The sequence below is a fragment of the Bombus pyrosoma genome, linkage group LG10, assembly GCF_014825855.1.
Source record: "Bombus pyrosoma isolate SC7728 linkage group LG10, ASM1482585v1, whole genome shotgun sequence".
Taxonomy (NCBI): domain Eukaryota; kingdom Metazoa; phylum Arthropoda; class Insecta; order Hymenoptera; family Apidae; genus Bombus; species Bombus pyrosoma.
The window spans coordinates 6225459-6242463 of NC_057779.1; the positions used below are offsets into that span (position 1 = coordinate 6225459).

At 42.6% G+C, this 17005-nt stretch overlaps 1 protein-coding gene across 1 annotated transcript in view; it reads right to left on the reverse strand.

Moving 5' to 3' along the window:
* LOC122571689 overlaps window positions 1-14102 on the reverse strand; it is a 185960-nt gene extending 171858 nt beyond the window's left edge. Inside the window, exons 1-2 of the mRNA XM_043735751.1 lie at window positions 13983-14102; window positions 12264-13782 (exon numbers count right to left, since the gene is read on the reverse strand). Of these exons, the coding sequence (XP_043591686.1) occupies window positions 12264-13782; window positions 13983-14102 (1639 nt within the window). The remainder of the gene's footprint in view (window positions 1-12263; window positions 13783-13982) is intronic.
* Window positions 14103-17005: the final 2903 nt, after the last annotated feature.

Genomic DNA, 17005 nt, shown 5'->3' on the forward strand with positions numbered 1-17005 from the left:
CTCTTTCGCCCTTCGACGTCCCTTTTACACCCCTTCTTCTTGCCCACCCTTCTCGATCCCATCCTCATCCTTCCTAGCAAGAAGAGAGAGAGCTAGAGAGAAAGAAAGAAAGGGAGACAGAGAGAGAGAGAGAGAGAGTGAGAGAAAGAGTGAAGGGTACCAAACCCCGACGTCGTTTTCCTCTCGTCCTTTCTTCCAGCACCGAGGGCAAATACGAGCGCGCGACGGTTTCTACGATCTCCGATCGGTCTCTCTGTAGCGGTGCCTCGGCAATATCCCTCGTATACAGGGTGTCTGATGGTAGAATCAGGCAAGAAGTGATTCTTCGTAAAAAAAAAATAAGAGGAAAACGTAGAACGAGGTTTTCAGAAATTTTAACTGTAGATCTCAACTCGGCAGAGTTCACTGTTAATTTTATTATATCGAGTATTCTAACGACAAAGAGCAACTGGTGTTTTTGTTTTCGGAAAAATAGAAATGCGAATAGCCCAACTATCAGGACTATGATGTGATTCATTGATTTAACTCGCACAGTTCGTTCGTATGGAATATTATAGTAGGTATTTTGAATAGTTTCAACGTTAATGCATGAAATAAAATAAATTTTCAGTCAAATACGATAAGGGAGATCAGTAAGGAATAGTACGAATCCATGAGAAGTATAAGGTTGTCGGGAAAGTGTCTTTCTTTTACAGATACGTGCTTTACAACGATGCATCTTTATACAAACTTGAAGCCTAATCTGTCGAACGTTGTGATCTTTATTTTGATAGAACAAAATGAATGATACGTAACAGGATAAAATAATATAATGTTGTGCATCCATTATTTCCTTATAAAACGAAAGAAACTTTCCGGACGACCTAATATGATGGTAAATAGCAAGTTTCGTATGACAACATCTCATCCTACATCATCGACTTAATTTTTCACGAGGTATCATCCCTTGTATCGTCAGTTACCAGTCCACCCTGTATATCCCTTCCAGCTCCCTGGAGGGAAGGACGAAGAAGAAACGTGAAACGTAAAGCGACGAAGGGCTGCGAATTTGCAGCGGCGAGCTTCAAGTGCATTGCCACCCTACGAATAAAATGGGAAAAAGCGTCGTTGCGTGTCGCCCGTAACTTCGCTATTTCCCGTCCGTGACGAAAAGACCGCGAGTATCGGGGACCTGGATGCAGCTGCTACCTGCCCCTGCACCCAATGATACTACTTTACTACTTTCGTTTCCGTCATCTGTTCCGCTTTTAATCTCCAATTCGCTAAGCTGGTAGCGTTTCTTTCCGATATTGGAATATCTCGCTGCGTATTTATTGTTTTACAAGTTGGCCGTGTGATTAACGGCGTATTAGCAGGTTACGTACACTCGTGTCTATTCGCGTTGGAAGATTTTCTTAGGTGTTTTAGAACATGGTGTCTTGTGTTTCAAAAGAAGGCGAAGGAGAAAAAAGAATCGATTTAATTAGAGAGTTGGCAGTGTGGCTTGACAAATTCGATTAATGGGTCGGCTAGACTGATCAATCGAGCTGTTTAGGTCGTCAGTCTCCTTTGTCCTTGATTCTACTACCCTTAAAGTTATTCCCGTCTATTCCGCAGACTTGTACGTTACTATGGTTTCTATAGCTTCGAACGACGTACGTTGCAAAACGTGGAAAACTTTTATTTCCAAGACGACGAATATCTCGTTGAACGAATATAGTCGACGAGAACGCGGAATTCTTCATTAGGTAGGTACTGTGCGTTGCTGAAAAGAAGACTAGGGCACAGGGGTAAGAGAGCTACTGCTCCGTATTGTTCACTGTCGCGCGTTGCTCTATTGTTTCATTTGTATATATACTTGTCTTTATGATTGCGTTGAAACAATGCTTCGTACAACAAAAAATACAACAATGCTCCATACTACAATTTCATTATGACACCTCTTTTTCCTTACAGTAGCGATTTCGAAGATCCCAATACCAGGCTATTTCCCGCTACAAATTTTATTCATACAAATTCCAATATTGGGCCATCTACGTCTGAAATAATTAAAACATTTACTTTTTTTTTTTTTAGCGAATCGATCTATCAGTCCAAGTGGCGAATCTCCTTATCTTACTACCTGAGAACCCAGCCCTGTCTATCACAAAGATCTCTACGTTACGCAATTTCTTACGGCTTCGAGCGGTATAAATCTCAATCCTTGGAACGTTTCGTCTGAAAGTAACGATAAAATCTTTTCTTTTAACGATTCAGCAAAGATTTAATCGGGAAAAGTTTGCAAGCGCTAGAAGAGAAGCCAGTGTTCCTTCGACCGCGGCAGGGTAAATCGAGGAGAGGCGAGTATCTAGGTCTGTGTAACGATTTTTAGAGTCTCTACCCCTCCGACAATCGTCCAGCCCATAAAAAACTTGAGGCACCCCACAGTCAACGCGCTGCGCCAGGGTTTCCATAGCGACCAAAGCCCTTTCGCGCCCCTCTGTCGTTGACCTATACCTACACCGGAGCTACCCTTAGAATCATGCTTGCCCTAAATCTATTAGACGAATTCAAAGATACTTTCACCGGTTGGAAATATCACGCCCTAACGAAATAAATCACGAGTAGAGCCCCGGCTGAGCAAAATGAGAAGAAGCGTGTCATTGCATACACGGAGGGAGGGTAAATTTTATATCAGTCGTTGCAACTAGAGAGCACAGAGGTCGTGTAACCAGCCGTCTCTGTCTTCCAGATTGATTGATATAACTGGATGTAACTGGTGCTCGTCGTTTTCACGCTCGATCCGGTTTATCGACGCGGACAAATTAGAGACACGATGTACCTGTACATATACACGCACACCTCTTTCGTTCGGTGCAATTTCCCAGTATGAATTAAATATCAGCGGGGAAGAGTATGATGTATCACAGCCAGCACGTTATTTGCACTGAATAATTTAGACCGCACAGTTTATGCAGTTATGTGTCGCAAATAAATGACTGTTGCAACTGGTTTCGGTTGTCAAGTTTGGCATTGGTGCGTATTCCGTGGAACGGAAGAATTTGTTCCGACGATGGCTTAAGATAGTTTGAATTAGCATTTATTTTATTATTTTTTTTTTTATTAGCGACGTATTGGCTTATATGTATACACGTTTACATCCTCGCAGGTATTAGAATTGGAATTAAAGCGGATTGTAATTTTGTGGAAGGCGCGATAATTAGATCAAACTGATTAGGAAAATGATTGGTAGGTGAAAATTTTCTATTCGTGGAATATAACGTCTAATTGTGAGATGTAAGAATTTGTGGAGGTTATTCGAAAGAGTTACGAGAGAAACACGACAAGTTAACGACTACATTGTCCTGTCTTAAATTTCATTGGAAAAGTTTCGAACGAATTAGGTAAAGGAGGACACCTTTATACACCAGATTTATAGAATCTTTATAGAGCCAGAGTCAGATCGAATTTCTCAGAATCAACGTGTCGCGTGTATGAAGAATTCTTATTCTACGTTTCCACTTTATCGTGGACAACCTGTGTATTCTTATTCGCTGGAAACACACATACACGCGTATAATTGTAAAAGGACTGAACAGATCCGAGAAGAAAATTACGATGTACTCGCTTGAGAAAGCTTTAATCTCGCTCGCCCCCTTAAGAAGCCTTTAATTTCGACTTTCGCTAATAAAAGCGAAAATAGTTAACCGAGGAGAATGGTTAAAACAAGGCCAAGTATCCAGTTCATAATTCAGTTCATAATTCACTTTTAAAGATGAACGGAGCCGTGGGTCGCAACGAGGGGCCATTATCAAGCGTCGTCGGTCGTCGAGGGAAATTTAGGCGTACGACGAGAAAGAAAAGAAATCGGAAAGAACAGCCAAAGAAGAAGAAGAAGAAGAAGAAGAAGAAGAAGAAGAAGAAGAAGAAGAAGAAGAAGAAGAAGAAGAAGAGGCAGCAGAAGGAACAAAAGTTGGTCTCGCACAATCCAGAAAGAAAGAGAGAGAGAGAGAGAGAGGGAGTATATATGTGTGTTAGGGAGGGGGGAAGGGACAGGGAGTGAAGCCAAGCGAAGAAGTACGCCGACATCAGACATGCAGCGCCGACAAAAAGAAAAACGACCAACAAGACGAAGAAAAAAAAAAGGTGAGAGCCGCGGAATCGTAAATCGAGAATTAAGTATGACGGCGAGCGGTAAGACGTATATAAATTTTCCTTGCCGATGAATAATAAATGGCGGGGAACCGGGGAATACAAGAGAGGGAGAGACAGTACGAAGCAGAAACCCGCGTGAGCGAGCCGCGGAGTGTGCGTGTTCGAAGCTGAAGAAGGGCGAAGAGAAGAAACGAGATGGTGGTGAGAGGGATAGTGAAAGAGGTAAAGAGCCAAGACAGAGAGGCAGACAGGCAGAGAGCAGAGAAAGGAAAGGGTGTGCTGACGAGAGAGATTCGAAGGAGAATGAACGACAGAGAAAGGGAGAAAAAAGGAGGAAGAAACGAGGATGAGAGTAGAGAGAGGAGAGAGAAGAAGGAGCGAACGAAAGGACGTTAACCCTTTTCTTGTTTCTCTCCAGCCCATCTCTCCGTTCCTTCTCATCGCAGGAGTGCTCCTTTCCGCAGGAGAGTTACCTACTCTTTCTCTTTCCCTCTCCCACCCTCTCCCTCTCTCTATCTCTCTCTCTCTCTCTCTCTCTAACGTTTCAGTCACTTTTTCCACCTCCCGATCTTTTCTCTTTCCAACCTTCTCTCCACGATTCTGTTCGTTGTACCAGGTCGCCTTTGTGCCACCCGCTTCTCCCTTTCTCGCTCGCTTGTTCCATCTTCTTTACACTTTTACAGGACTCCTTCTTTCTCTCGCCAACAGTCTCTCGCCCCCGTTCGCTTTCTTATTCTCCCTTCTCGACGAGGGGAGAACAAAAATTACGAATCCGCGAGGCATTTGTCGAGAGCCACAGCTCGATCGAGGGGTTTCACCCGGCCGTGCTCTCGCGCCAGCCGTCACGTTTCAACCACAGCGAAAATGTTTAACCCTTGCGTTGTCCGTCACGAAACTACGACGTCCGGATTTTTCAAGTATCTTGAACCGATGGTTTCGATCTTTAGTCGAATCTTAGACTTGCAGCTTTATCAACCCCCGATTCGTGCCATTGGCTTACAGGTGAGCCACGAAAATTTGGTCTCAATTACTTTCGTATAACGTTATCGGGCTAAATTCATAGCATTTCTCTGACTTAATGATCAAGGAGCTTGATAAAGAAACAGAAACTTCGTTGTGTACGACATAAAATCTATGACAAACCATACAGAGGCTAGCAACTTCTACGTTTAAATCAGAAAGCCGTCCTCGTTCTTTCAGCACTTTCACAGTTCCAAATTCACAGTTTCGAAACAGCAATTTATACTTTTCATCGAGTTAGACGTTTGAATGGCGCGTGACAAAATCTCAACAAGATACCCGTAAAGCATCCATCGTCATCCAAAGTAGGAGGAAGATGCGAAGTACGATGATCATGGGTTAGCGATTAAGATTCGTAGATTACGAAGTGAGGAACTTCTGTCAAAGTAACGGGGTCGAAAGATCGCGCGAATCTCGTGATCTTAAAAATAGCATGGTCCAGGTCCGTGGCCATAAATCAAATCTACATTACTGTCTTTAACGATACAGTTTACGCGGTGTGCGCTTTAGCTTTGCAAAGAGAACGACCCCGAGAAAGGACCCCCGGTGAATAATTACCGCGGAACGAAAGCGCAAATAAATCTGCATCAGTGGGCGGGAAAAAGGCGGTGCTCGCGTTTCGCAACGCGCCACGAGATCGCACGTGAAATTCCTGGGACAGTTTGCATATTTTCGCGTGACCGTATACGGGAGACGATGGAGGCCGAGGCTTGGTTGCTTCGGCGTGGGAATGGGAACCAAACTTTCAGACGGTTGTAATTATTAGAACCAATTTGTCCGCCTAATAACACGTCATTATACTATTACAAAGTCGTAAAGATAATCATCGTGTCTACCCGGCTTTGCCAATCTATTGTTTCACGGCCTAAAGGTTCCTCTCTCTCCTTCTATTCCAGGGGATCGTCATTAAAGATCGTGCGTGCACAGTGCACGCGTAACGCAGCCTCCGTCACAGATTATGTGGCACGAATCGATCAAGATCAGTTACGTTGCAACATTTCGTCGCTCGATTTTACAACAAGAAGAAGGAATTAACGCGAGCAAAGTGGGCGAATTAAGTCTTTGAATAGTCGATCGAATAATTTAAACACGCTGCAAACATACGTTCATCTGTTTTAGTACTCTTTGAGAACATTTTCTGAGAACTCTTTAGAACATTTCGATCTCTCATATTATTACTACTCCTTCGTAGATTTCTGAACGTCTTACGATATTTCGCAATCGTCTCGTATATGATACACAGACAAAAAAAAAAAAAAAAAAAACAAATATTGGGGTCGTTGAGGATGCTTATCCTGGTATAAAAAATGGGTTAAAAAAGTAACGTTACGTTATAGTCGTACAGATATACGGTTCGGTACGTATAATTGGAGTTGAGGATCGTCGCGTGATGGCTAAACTCACAACGTGTATCTTGACGAATTCAACGGCGCGAGAATAGCGCGAAACGTTTAAAATAAAGTCGCCGCGGCGGTAAATTTATCGTTTCGAACGGGAAATCTGTATACCCGTCCCTTGGGATCCGCGCGTCGCGTCGCGCGATGAAAACCACTAAAATACCGGACTGGAATTCGTACGCGTCTCCACGCAAACTACCACGAAAACTACCTGCCCTCCTTGTCACTCACGTGTCACTTCTCTATAGCGGTGAAAATAAGGTCGGGTTTTGGAATACCTGACCGGTTAGTCAGACCATTTAGTCATTCCTCTTATACCGGGTACCCGGTATCGCCACGCTCACCAGAACTCGCCTTTGGGAACTATCCAGATCACGAATTAGCTCGTAAAAAAAACGCCTCGAGGGTTACAGAAGCTCACCGAAATAAACACGTTAAGTAACGACATCGGAATACACCCGGAGACCGTACGTTCGCGTGCAACCCGCGTTTTCACACGATGAATATCGCATACATATTTCCGCAACAAGCAACAGCGAGTCGTCTTTGACGGAACGATTGCGCAGCAAAATGTTCGATCTTCTCTGTTCGATGGTGATAGAGCACTGGTTGCAGATGTTTTTACGTGTTTATTGTTCAAGACATTGGAGAAAATTTCGTTTATGTGTCCTACGAAGCGATAAATTAAAACGAAGTGAAGGTACTTGTACCAATTTCATTTATCGAACGGAATCGTAATTAGCGTCCTTGCTGGCTTAATCATCGTCTCCGCGTCAACTCGTATTGCGTGAACGAAAAATTATAGATACAGAAGGAGTTTAATAAATATCAGCGTAAATATCAGCAGGTGTCTTAACGCTTACGGTCGACGGTGTATGTCACTTACTGTAATGCTGAACTCTGTTGTTCTCGGAACACAGTGCCATACGTACAGTGACCGTACGAGTGTACGCACACGTACATATTTAGAATTGTGAAATAGAACGTTACTTTCGTTAAGCAGACAATCGTAGAATTACAGGTAAGATTCGCTCGATTTGTAAAACGTCCTTGTATATCTCTAGATGAGAATGGAATATTTGTATAAATTTGTTATTTATCTTACAGAAAAGTTACAGATAAATAATTTACCTTTAAATGAGGTCGAGAGAGAAAGATTAAATGGAAACAGAATATAAAGCAGTATGTTTCATCTATTACGAAAGAAAGGAATGGAGCGAGAGAGAAAACATTGGGTTAATCAAATTAATTACGAAACACACTGTCGCAAAATGCATATTTGCAACGTTATATACGTAAACCGGCGATAGTGTTATCTATATTCATCGGGAGATAAATAGATCAGTGTAAAGATTTCATTTACGACAACGCGCGCACGGTAAATTAGGTCTATTAGACAGACGCAACGATCTCGGCTATCTTAATGTAATAAACTCGAGCAACGCGATCTTCTGACCTTGATTCAGCTAAACTACAATTGGACTAACCGACTGTTCCTGGAATGCGGAATTAGACACGGAAATCAACATGAGAAGAAGAAACAAAGGCAAAATTTTACGTTCCATCCGATCAATTCCAAAACCAACCACCAGACTCCGATTTTTTATGTAAGTTCATGAATTTCTGAATTGAAAAATACATTTATGAATTATTCTCTGAATTCGAGTGTATCGCATGACATTATATTGCGTACGTTGTCGAAAGAAAAATTCATCTCGAGAGAAAAAGCAAGAAAAATGGTCAATTATTGGCGCGCCATTGCTTTTTGTTACTAACGTTTCTAAAATCCTCTCATAAATTTAAGATTAAAAAGTATATATATATATATATATATTCCAAGTCATTGAACTCTTCTATAAATTCTACGATTCTTCTTTTCGAAGACGATAAATACGATAAACCAGCCGACACGAACAGCAACAGATTCTCACACTGTTAAATTTCCCACAAATTCTTCTACGCTAACGCTTCCACGCTTTTATATAACATTTAGTGTAATATTTAACGATGCTCGATCTGAGAAAAATATATCCCACTCTTATGCGTGAAATCGATCAATGTGCGCTTTTACACGACGAATTCCATGTACGATGGCCATATTGTTGAATTTCTTGCGAACGTATCTGTGAACGTTCGTAGCCATCGTTCGTCACGATGCTTATCGATGTTATTGGGAAAAGGAGAGAAACGAGGAAGAAGGTAGCGCGAAAGTTTATAAAATCAGAGGGATTTTAACCACGGTGAATTTAAAGAAAGCGATATAGCTGACTTCAAAGAAGCATGAATCTTTGGTACGAGGGTGCGTTAATTAGAAGAAGCAATGAATCGTCGGACGCGAAAAAATGGAAGAGGCACCAGAGGGAGGGTCGGAAGATAGTAAAGAGAAAGAAGAAAAAAAAAAAAGAAAGAAAGAGCCGGAGAGACAAGGGACCGGGCAGAATCTGGGAATGTCGAAATTTTTGGCGCGTTGCCAACGCGCGGTTATCTTATTATGATCAAGCGGAATTAACGAGCTATTTATCGAGATTACACACAGCGATATGCAACATTATAATCTAAAATAAACCACCGGTCGGTTCCGTGGCTTTATCAACGCTTTTAAAGCGGCATTCGCCAAATACAGATATGCCGATGTTATTGCAAACAACGGCGACGCGACGCCTATAAAACACCGCGACGCTTCCCCAAAAAGCGGATCTTTCTTTGTACTTGGTCTGTGTGTATTCGTGGAATTTCGACGTTAATGAGTGCTCGGTCTCGTTGACACGATCATTGATTAGATTTGTTTGTTCATTGACTCGGAACGATCTCAATACGTTTGTTGTCATTGCATATCTTCGGTTGAGATTCTCAATATATTAGAACGCGTCATTATGTTTTAGATTAAAATAATTTTGTACACAATGGAATTTAATCGCTCAGTAGATTATGTACGTACGTATGTGTATAAATAGTTATAACGAAGAAACGTTAGATATTTATAACATTATGAATGTACAGGAATATTCAAAATACTTCAAGTAAAGTAATATCGTAATACGCTGGGAGTGAAATCTCTGTTTACAATTTCGTTTGTATCGTTCTATATATGTTTTTGCATACAATAATAGCAAGCTGGAATTTTACGCTTTACAAGAATTACTTTTTATTCTAAATTGTTACTATACCCAATTGTAGTCAATTATTTATTGAAAAATACGCAACGAAAAAGTCGTCAAGGTTGCTCTAAGGTCTATAATACAGAGCGAAGATGTGTACGATACAACGATGACATAAAAATTACACAATATACGTACACGTATGTAGGTCTTCCACGATTCGACAATCTCAACACAATGTTTACAGAAAATCTCCTAAGTTATCGATACTCCTATTAAGAAATAATTTACAGTAGAATAATTCCCAAGGTTCCTATTAAAAAACTGCTAAAAAACAACGGTAATTTACAAAGCCAATAATCCAAACTATATTAGGTTATCCGAAAAGTGTCTTTCTTTTTCAGACACGTCTTTTACAACAACGCATCTGTATACAAACGTGTAACCTGATCTGTCGAACGTTGTGATCTTTATTTTGATAGAACAAAATGGATCATATCATAGTTCGATAAAATAATATAACACGGAAAATGTAGTGCATCCATTATTTCCTCATAAAACGAAGGAAACTTTTCGGACGACCTAATATGTCCAAGAAAAGCCATCCAAATCCCAAGATCTGAAAGACTCGGGAAGAAATTCAAGGCTGATCCTAGAGCAAGGATCGCGCATCCATCGAGCTGAGAGCCGCTTTCCCCGATAGTAGGTTTACGCGGAACGGAGCGTATAGGAAGATTGACGAGGTAGGTACAAAGTTGGTCGTGGCGAAGGGCGACGTAGAAGGGCAAAAAGAGGAGGTGGCGAAGAAAACGGCACGATATCGCCGTGGATTCGGCCGTGTTGTTCGCTCGTCCCATTCGCTCGGATGGACAGGGACACGATGAAAGCGGGCCGATGTGTGTGACAAGGTAGGAGAGTGAGACGAGCATGCTGAGAGAAGAAACGAAGTCGGCGGTCGGTCAGTGAGCGAAAAGAATAGCTGGCTGATTCATACGCGAAGTCACGAGCCGTACGTCGTACGCAGCCGGCGTACGGTCGTGCAAGCGTAATCAAAAACACACGAGATGCGCACGTCTCTCACGGCGAGCTTCCCTTCTTCTTCCACCTCTTCTTCTTCTTCTTCCACTCCTTTCTTCATCAAGGTAGGCTTCGCACGCTTTTATACTTGAATCCTTCCTTCCTTTCGCCAACGATACTTCGAGTTAAGTTTGTATTGTAATACAGTGAACGCGAAGCATTATTTACATGATATTGTTTGGAGTAACCGTTGTTATTAGCAGGCTCTAACAGTAAGTTGGAGCAACTTTTTGATTAAAGAAGCAATTGGTGTTTATAGATAACTTTAGGTAATTTATACCGAGGATGAATCATCGAATAATTCTTAAATTTTGTTTCGGTTGAGAAATAGTTACATCTCGTCAGTTTCGGCTAATTGTTTCTTCGTTATTTCCTATTTACTGTCAATTCTACGATATATGGTACAACTGTTGAATTATAAGTTGATTATCAAATTGCTTTCTGCAAAAGTTACGTGATTTCAATATTTGTAATAAAAGATAATATGCGTGATATGTCAGCAATAGGTATTATGGTAGTACAAGTACTATTTTTCGATATCATCGAATAAGATCAAAAGCAAAAGTACATAATATGCTGCTCCAAAATGAGAAGAGAAACATGTTTACAGGATATGCTCTCTTTTTATCCCGCCCTGCATCCCGTACTTCCTTCAAAGGGTTGAAACGAACGAAAAGGTTAAAAAGGCAAAACTCATCAAAAGGAAAGCGAAAAAGTAGTCACTACACAAACAAACAACGATCTTTTCCACGCGTATAGGTACAGTGCATGCGTACTCCAATCAACTTGATGTTTTGACGAATGGAACGTTCGAGGACTGCAATGCACACTCACTACAAAATTTATGTATTATACGTATTTAATTATAATTATAATAAAAATAATGAACCCAATGGTCGTCTCAAAAGTTTCTTTCGTTTCATGAGGAAATAATAGATGCGCAACATTTTTTATTTTATGCTATTTTACTGTTCCATTGAGACAAAATGGATTCAATGAAATATAAAAGAAAAAATGTTGCGCGTCTATTATTTTCTTACAAAATGAAAAAATCTTTTAAAACAACCTAATACATCGCCGTATTGAGTTCATCAGGTCAGAACGTCAATTCGTCGGAATACGCACCCATCGTAACCACAGCCTAAGACCTAAAACGAAAGGACCCAGAACGAGTAGAACACGAGGTCATAGTGAGACGCGCGAACGCAAGCGGCACGAGACATCACGGAGACGAACGCGAGGTAGAAAGACTCCGAGGGCGAAGGGAGAGGGCAAGGAGAAAGTGGCCGCACGGTTAGAATAGTTAAAAATAACCTGACCAAGGGTCCTGCGTCGAGCTTCGGTTCCTGTAAACATGTCCATGGGGAGAGGCACGGCAAAAGAAGCAACGCGAGAGACACGCGGCTCGCGTGTAGCCTCCGACAGAAAGAGACGAGCCGAGCCGGCCACGGGTCGGAAACTCTCTTTGGTGGTCGGAACGAGAGAGAACGCCTGTGCGTAAAGACGCAAAGAAAAAGAGGGGAAGAAGAAGAAGAAGAATAGATTTCGTGGTACTCACGTGCTTCCATAGAGGTATCTTGACTCGGTGGTGGTAACTGTGTGGTCGTCGGCGACGTGTTCGTGGTCCTTGCCGTAGTCGACGTAGACGATGAGCCTTTGGCTTCTGTTACCGTGACCTTGACCTGTTCTTCGCCACTCTCGGCCTCCTTGTCCTCGCTCGCCGCCTCTTTCGGCCTCGAGCGTGTCCTTACGTTTCCAGCTCCCGACTCCTCATCTTCAGGATACGACCACGCTGACATCGGCCTGGCGACTGTTGTGGTCCACTCGACGACACCACCACCACCACCTTTGACCTCACCACTACTACGGTCCCCCGCGAACGCGAACCTATCCCTGTCGTCTTTACGAGACGAGATATCTACCTCTACCACTTTTTCTTCGTCTTTAGCCTTCCTGTTGCGTCTACCAGCGGATTTACCCGAATTTACACTTTCGTCGTCCGATAATCTAGGCACAGTTCGATGAACCAAACGAAACGACGTGTTAGTCCAAGGGACTGGTAGTACCGTAGTTACCGTAGTCGCCGTTTTTGCTGTTCTTCTTGTTAACGTCGTCGTCTTCGTCGTCGTCGTCGTCGTCGTCGTCGTTGTCGTCGTCGTCGTCGTTGTCGTCGTCGTCGTCGTCGTTGTCGTTGTTGTTGTTGTTCCCGTGGTCGTCGAACGATTTTCGTTCGATAAGGTATCACCGACAGCGTCCTCGAAAGCCAACGATGATAACGTTGAGTCACTGTCAGTTGTTTCGCTCGCGGTAAAGATAATACCGCCTCGACGAATTTCTGGCTCGACTCCGTCGATATGGATCGAAGATGGTTCCGTGTTACGAGGACGAAAAAATCTCGTAGCCAATTGGTATGGTTCGACAGGGCTTAAAGAGGATGATCCTCGATCATCGAGCAGGCTCACTGCGGCGACCTGTCGCCGTCTCGACTTGGTCCTCTCGTGAGCCAGACCTCCTCCTCCTCTTCCTCCTTTTTCGCCTCCTTCGCTTCCTTCGCCTCCTCTTCCGCCTGCCGCTACAGGGGAAGAAGGATCCTTCCTTCCGATGGTATCGATTCTCGTTCGTTCCCAGGCAGAGAGCAACCGATCCCCGTCGAGACCGTTCGGGTCTTCTCGTTCGCCCGGTAGCAACGATACCTCGTGATAATCCAGTTCTCCCTTCGTGGCGCTCTCGTAGGTTGGCTTCTCCGGATGGTGATTGGAAAATCGACCCTTGTAAATGGCTCTTCGAAAGGAAGACGGGAACGACGATGATGACAATATTGATGATGATGACGACGACGACGATGAACGGTCCGTTGATCGAGGCAGAAGACGAGGAGGCGTAGCATCGAGGGACACGTGCGGATCGGAAACCACCGGCGCAGCCGTCGTCGTGCACGCTTGATTACCAAGAACACCGACGACCAGAAGAAGCAGGGGCAAACCCACCCCCGCCCCCGTGGTGACCCCCACAACTCCCGGCCTTACAACGAAAACTCGCGAGGCCGTCCAGTCCAGCTGGTTATAGGCCGATCTTGTCTACAGCGGATCCTTTGAATTACGATATTTCCAATACACCTTCTTCTTCTCGTTTTTTCTTCCTTCTCCTCGAGATTTGTCGTCTCGCTATCCACTCCAAAATTCCTCCACCCCTCCTCCGCCTCTTCTTCTTCCTCCTCCTTCTGATCTACATCCAACCTCCTATTATCGTTCCTCCTTAGTAAAACACCTGCTCTCACCTTTATCCGGAACCAGCTCGGGCTCCGTTTGTATCGACCCGACTCCAGGTGTCTCTTTTTCTTCTTTTTCTTCTTCGTCGCCGCGACAACTGGTTCACCCACGAGATTTCGGTCTCGCATTTATCCCGTCGCGTGTCGAACGTTTCTACCGAGGTATCCGCGTCGCGCCAACTCCACCGACGATATCGCTGCTACGCGATCGCGCTCCGCCATCATCGCGAGTCGTGCCGATCGTTGTCGCGAACGATCGCCGGACGAGCATTCGCGAGTACACGCGCCTCCGCTGCCCGCCCTGGCATTCTCTGTATTGTTCGTTCCTTCACCGCACTCGCGAGTTCCGATCCAACGAACTTTCGCAAAATCGACCCTAGTTATCGGTCTCCAGGAGGAATTACGACGTATCTGTAACAAATAGTAATATAGATTTGTTATTACAAGGCATTAGTTTCGCACGATTTATTAATTGATCTTGTTAAAAGTCAAATTAATCAACTCTACCGATCGTTAATTTCTTGCATTCATACGGTATATACATAAATACGCCAACTAATGTTCGATCCTCAAGAAACAAATGACTCAATTCGAATAACTTAATTTATATCGTTTAACTGTCAGGTAAGTTGGAAAACCGGTATTTCTAATATCATCAGTCGTCCGTACTTTTCAATTTATGGAGTTGATCGGTAGCTCGATTAAAGGAAAGGAATTTATGACGATATGCACGTCCGTAGTTAAGGATCAAAGAAATTATTCAAATTCACGTATTAATGAATTTAAAAGTCTTTTTACGAAGCTACGGATTGAAATAAAGGCGAATAATTGGCAGCAGGTTTGTTATCGTTTGTTTCCGATACATGTAGCCACTCGTACATGTGTGATATGAACAGCTGCAATTTGCGACAAGGAAAAACAAAGGAGATAGGTACGTAATAAATTCGATCAATGGAACGCAGAGAAACAAGCTCAAAAGTCTGTCTATACAGATACGCTTTACTTCGTCTGATATGAAAGTACAATTGGGTGTTTCGATTATGCGTTCAGATAAAATGAAAGAAATAATTTCGAAGTGCGAAGGTAGTATAAGCGACCAGATATCATCGATTGCGCAGAAAATTCTACGTTAAAATCTATATTATTTTTCAAGCATCTAGAAACATTAATTTACAAATTTTCGTTAGAATTACGAAGAAAGAAGAACAGGAATCTTGGAATACGAACCGTGACATCGTGCCTACTCTTGCGAATTATTCGATAACAACATAGAATAAGAGCCATCAAGAGGATAATAATTAAAAATTTCTCTCAAACGTTCTCAACAAAAGAGTCATCATCGCTCTTAAAATAAGTACTTTAGCTACATTTATTTCATCGACTACATTCAACGTCGCTCGGTATCTTTAATCAAAACATTGCAAATCAAATTCTCTGATTTGCACAAGACACCCTGTACGTATAGATCGAAAATCGGGACTCTAACGCTAAAGATCGCTGGAACAAAGACATGGAACGCACAACGGTATCGAACGATAACATCGGTTATAAACAGGAGTAGACGGTCACGTGATAAAAAGAAACAGTAGCGTGCAGCAAGCACTGTCTCATTCTGATCTATGAAGCCGTGACTTCTATAACTTCGTAAAATACGAGTAAAGAAATAGTTGACGAACGGATGTCGACTCGTTCGTTTCGTACCCTCGTTTCGCTTCCCCTTTACATCCCTCTTTTGTCTCTATGGTTTTGCTCGCGCGTGCAACCGACCATACAAGATACAATATAACGAGACGATGTCCAACACACGTGAAACGCGCCCCTCCCTTCCCTTGCTTTTCTGTAAGACGAGTTCTCGTGCAAGCACGCACATACAGCATAAAAATGAAAATGTTGCCCCGCGGAACGTGCACTCGAGATTTCGAGTGCTGCTTGTCGAGATCTACCTCGCATCGCGTGGATTTATTATTTATGTGGAGGATCGGTGAACTCTGTTCCCTGTGGCCCTTTGCACGTAGAATATCGTGCCCCTTGGCGGTAAACGCGAATAAATATAACGGCCGCGCGAGAAGTAATTATTCTGGATGCATAGTCGGCAACAGTCGAGATAAACGCTAATCAGTATTCACGATGTTGTTGATAAAAAGAAAAACAACGATAACGATTGATATCACGTTCGTCGAGGCGACGTCATACAACGAGCTGTTGCGGAAAGTTATGCGATCCAGCTGATACACAATAACTTATAAAATAATCTACTAATAATAATGAATTAAGAGACAAGTTACCAGTTATAGGTTAGAAACATTTATTTTGTAATTTTACAATTTTACACAAAATATGATAATTAGCTGACATGTACATAATTTGTAAGATCTACCCGAAGCCCTTCATTGGTTTCATTCGTCTCGTATCGAGCTTGGCGCTGTTATGCAAGAGAATCTATTACTGTCGATAAGCTGTAATTTGTAACTTGTACAATTTCATTTATGACATTGGTTCAACCGTGCCCTGATTTGTGAAGTCGCATGGGATTTAGAGCTCTATTTCTTAACTTAATTAATATTCGTCTGTATGAGTAACGTCATTGATATTTTCTTTTATATGTTCAAGGCTGACAGAAAGCAAATATGTGTTTAATCCCAAAATCAAGCACGAATATAGTTTCGACCTGACATTGGTTGACAACATATCGGAATTTCAAAATTGCTCTTTCCTAAAAGAAAGTGTCTGGTCTTCGTACATATTAAATTACGTATCTATTATATATCTATAATGACTGTATATCGCGTGACTGGTCATTGTACGATGCCTTCGAAAAATCCGAAATATCCAATTTCGATGCATTAGCGGTAAAACGCGTGAATATTACTAAATATCGATGAAAAGAGAGAATCGACGGAAGAATGTCCGGAAAATGTACATATTTACCAGGCATGCTAGACACCATTAAGCGCAGCATCGTAGGGAGAAATCACTAAAATCCTATTTTTATGAACGGTCGTCGGACATGAATAGTTCAGTCCACCTCTCTG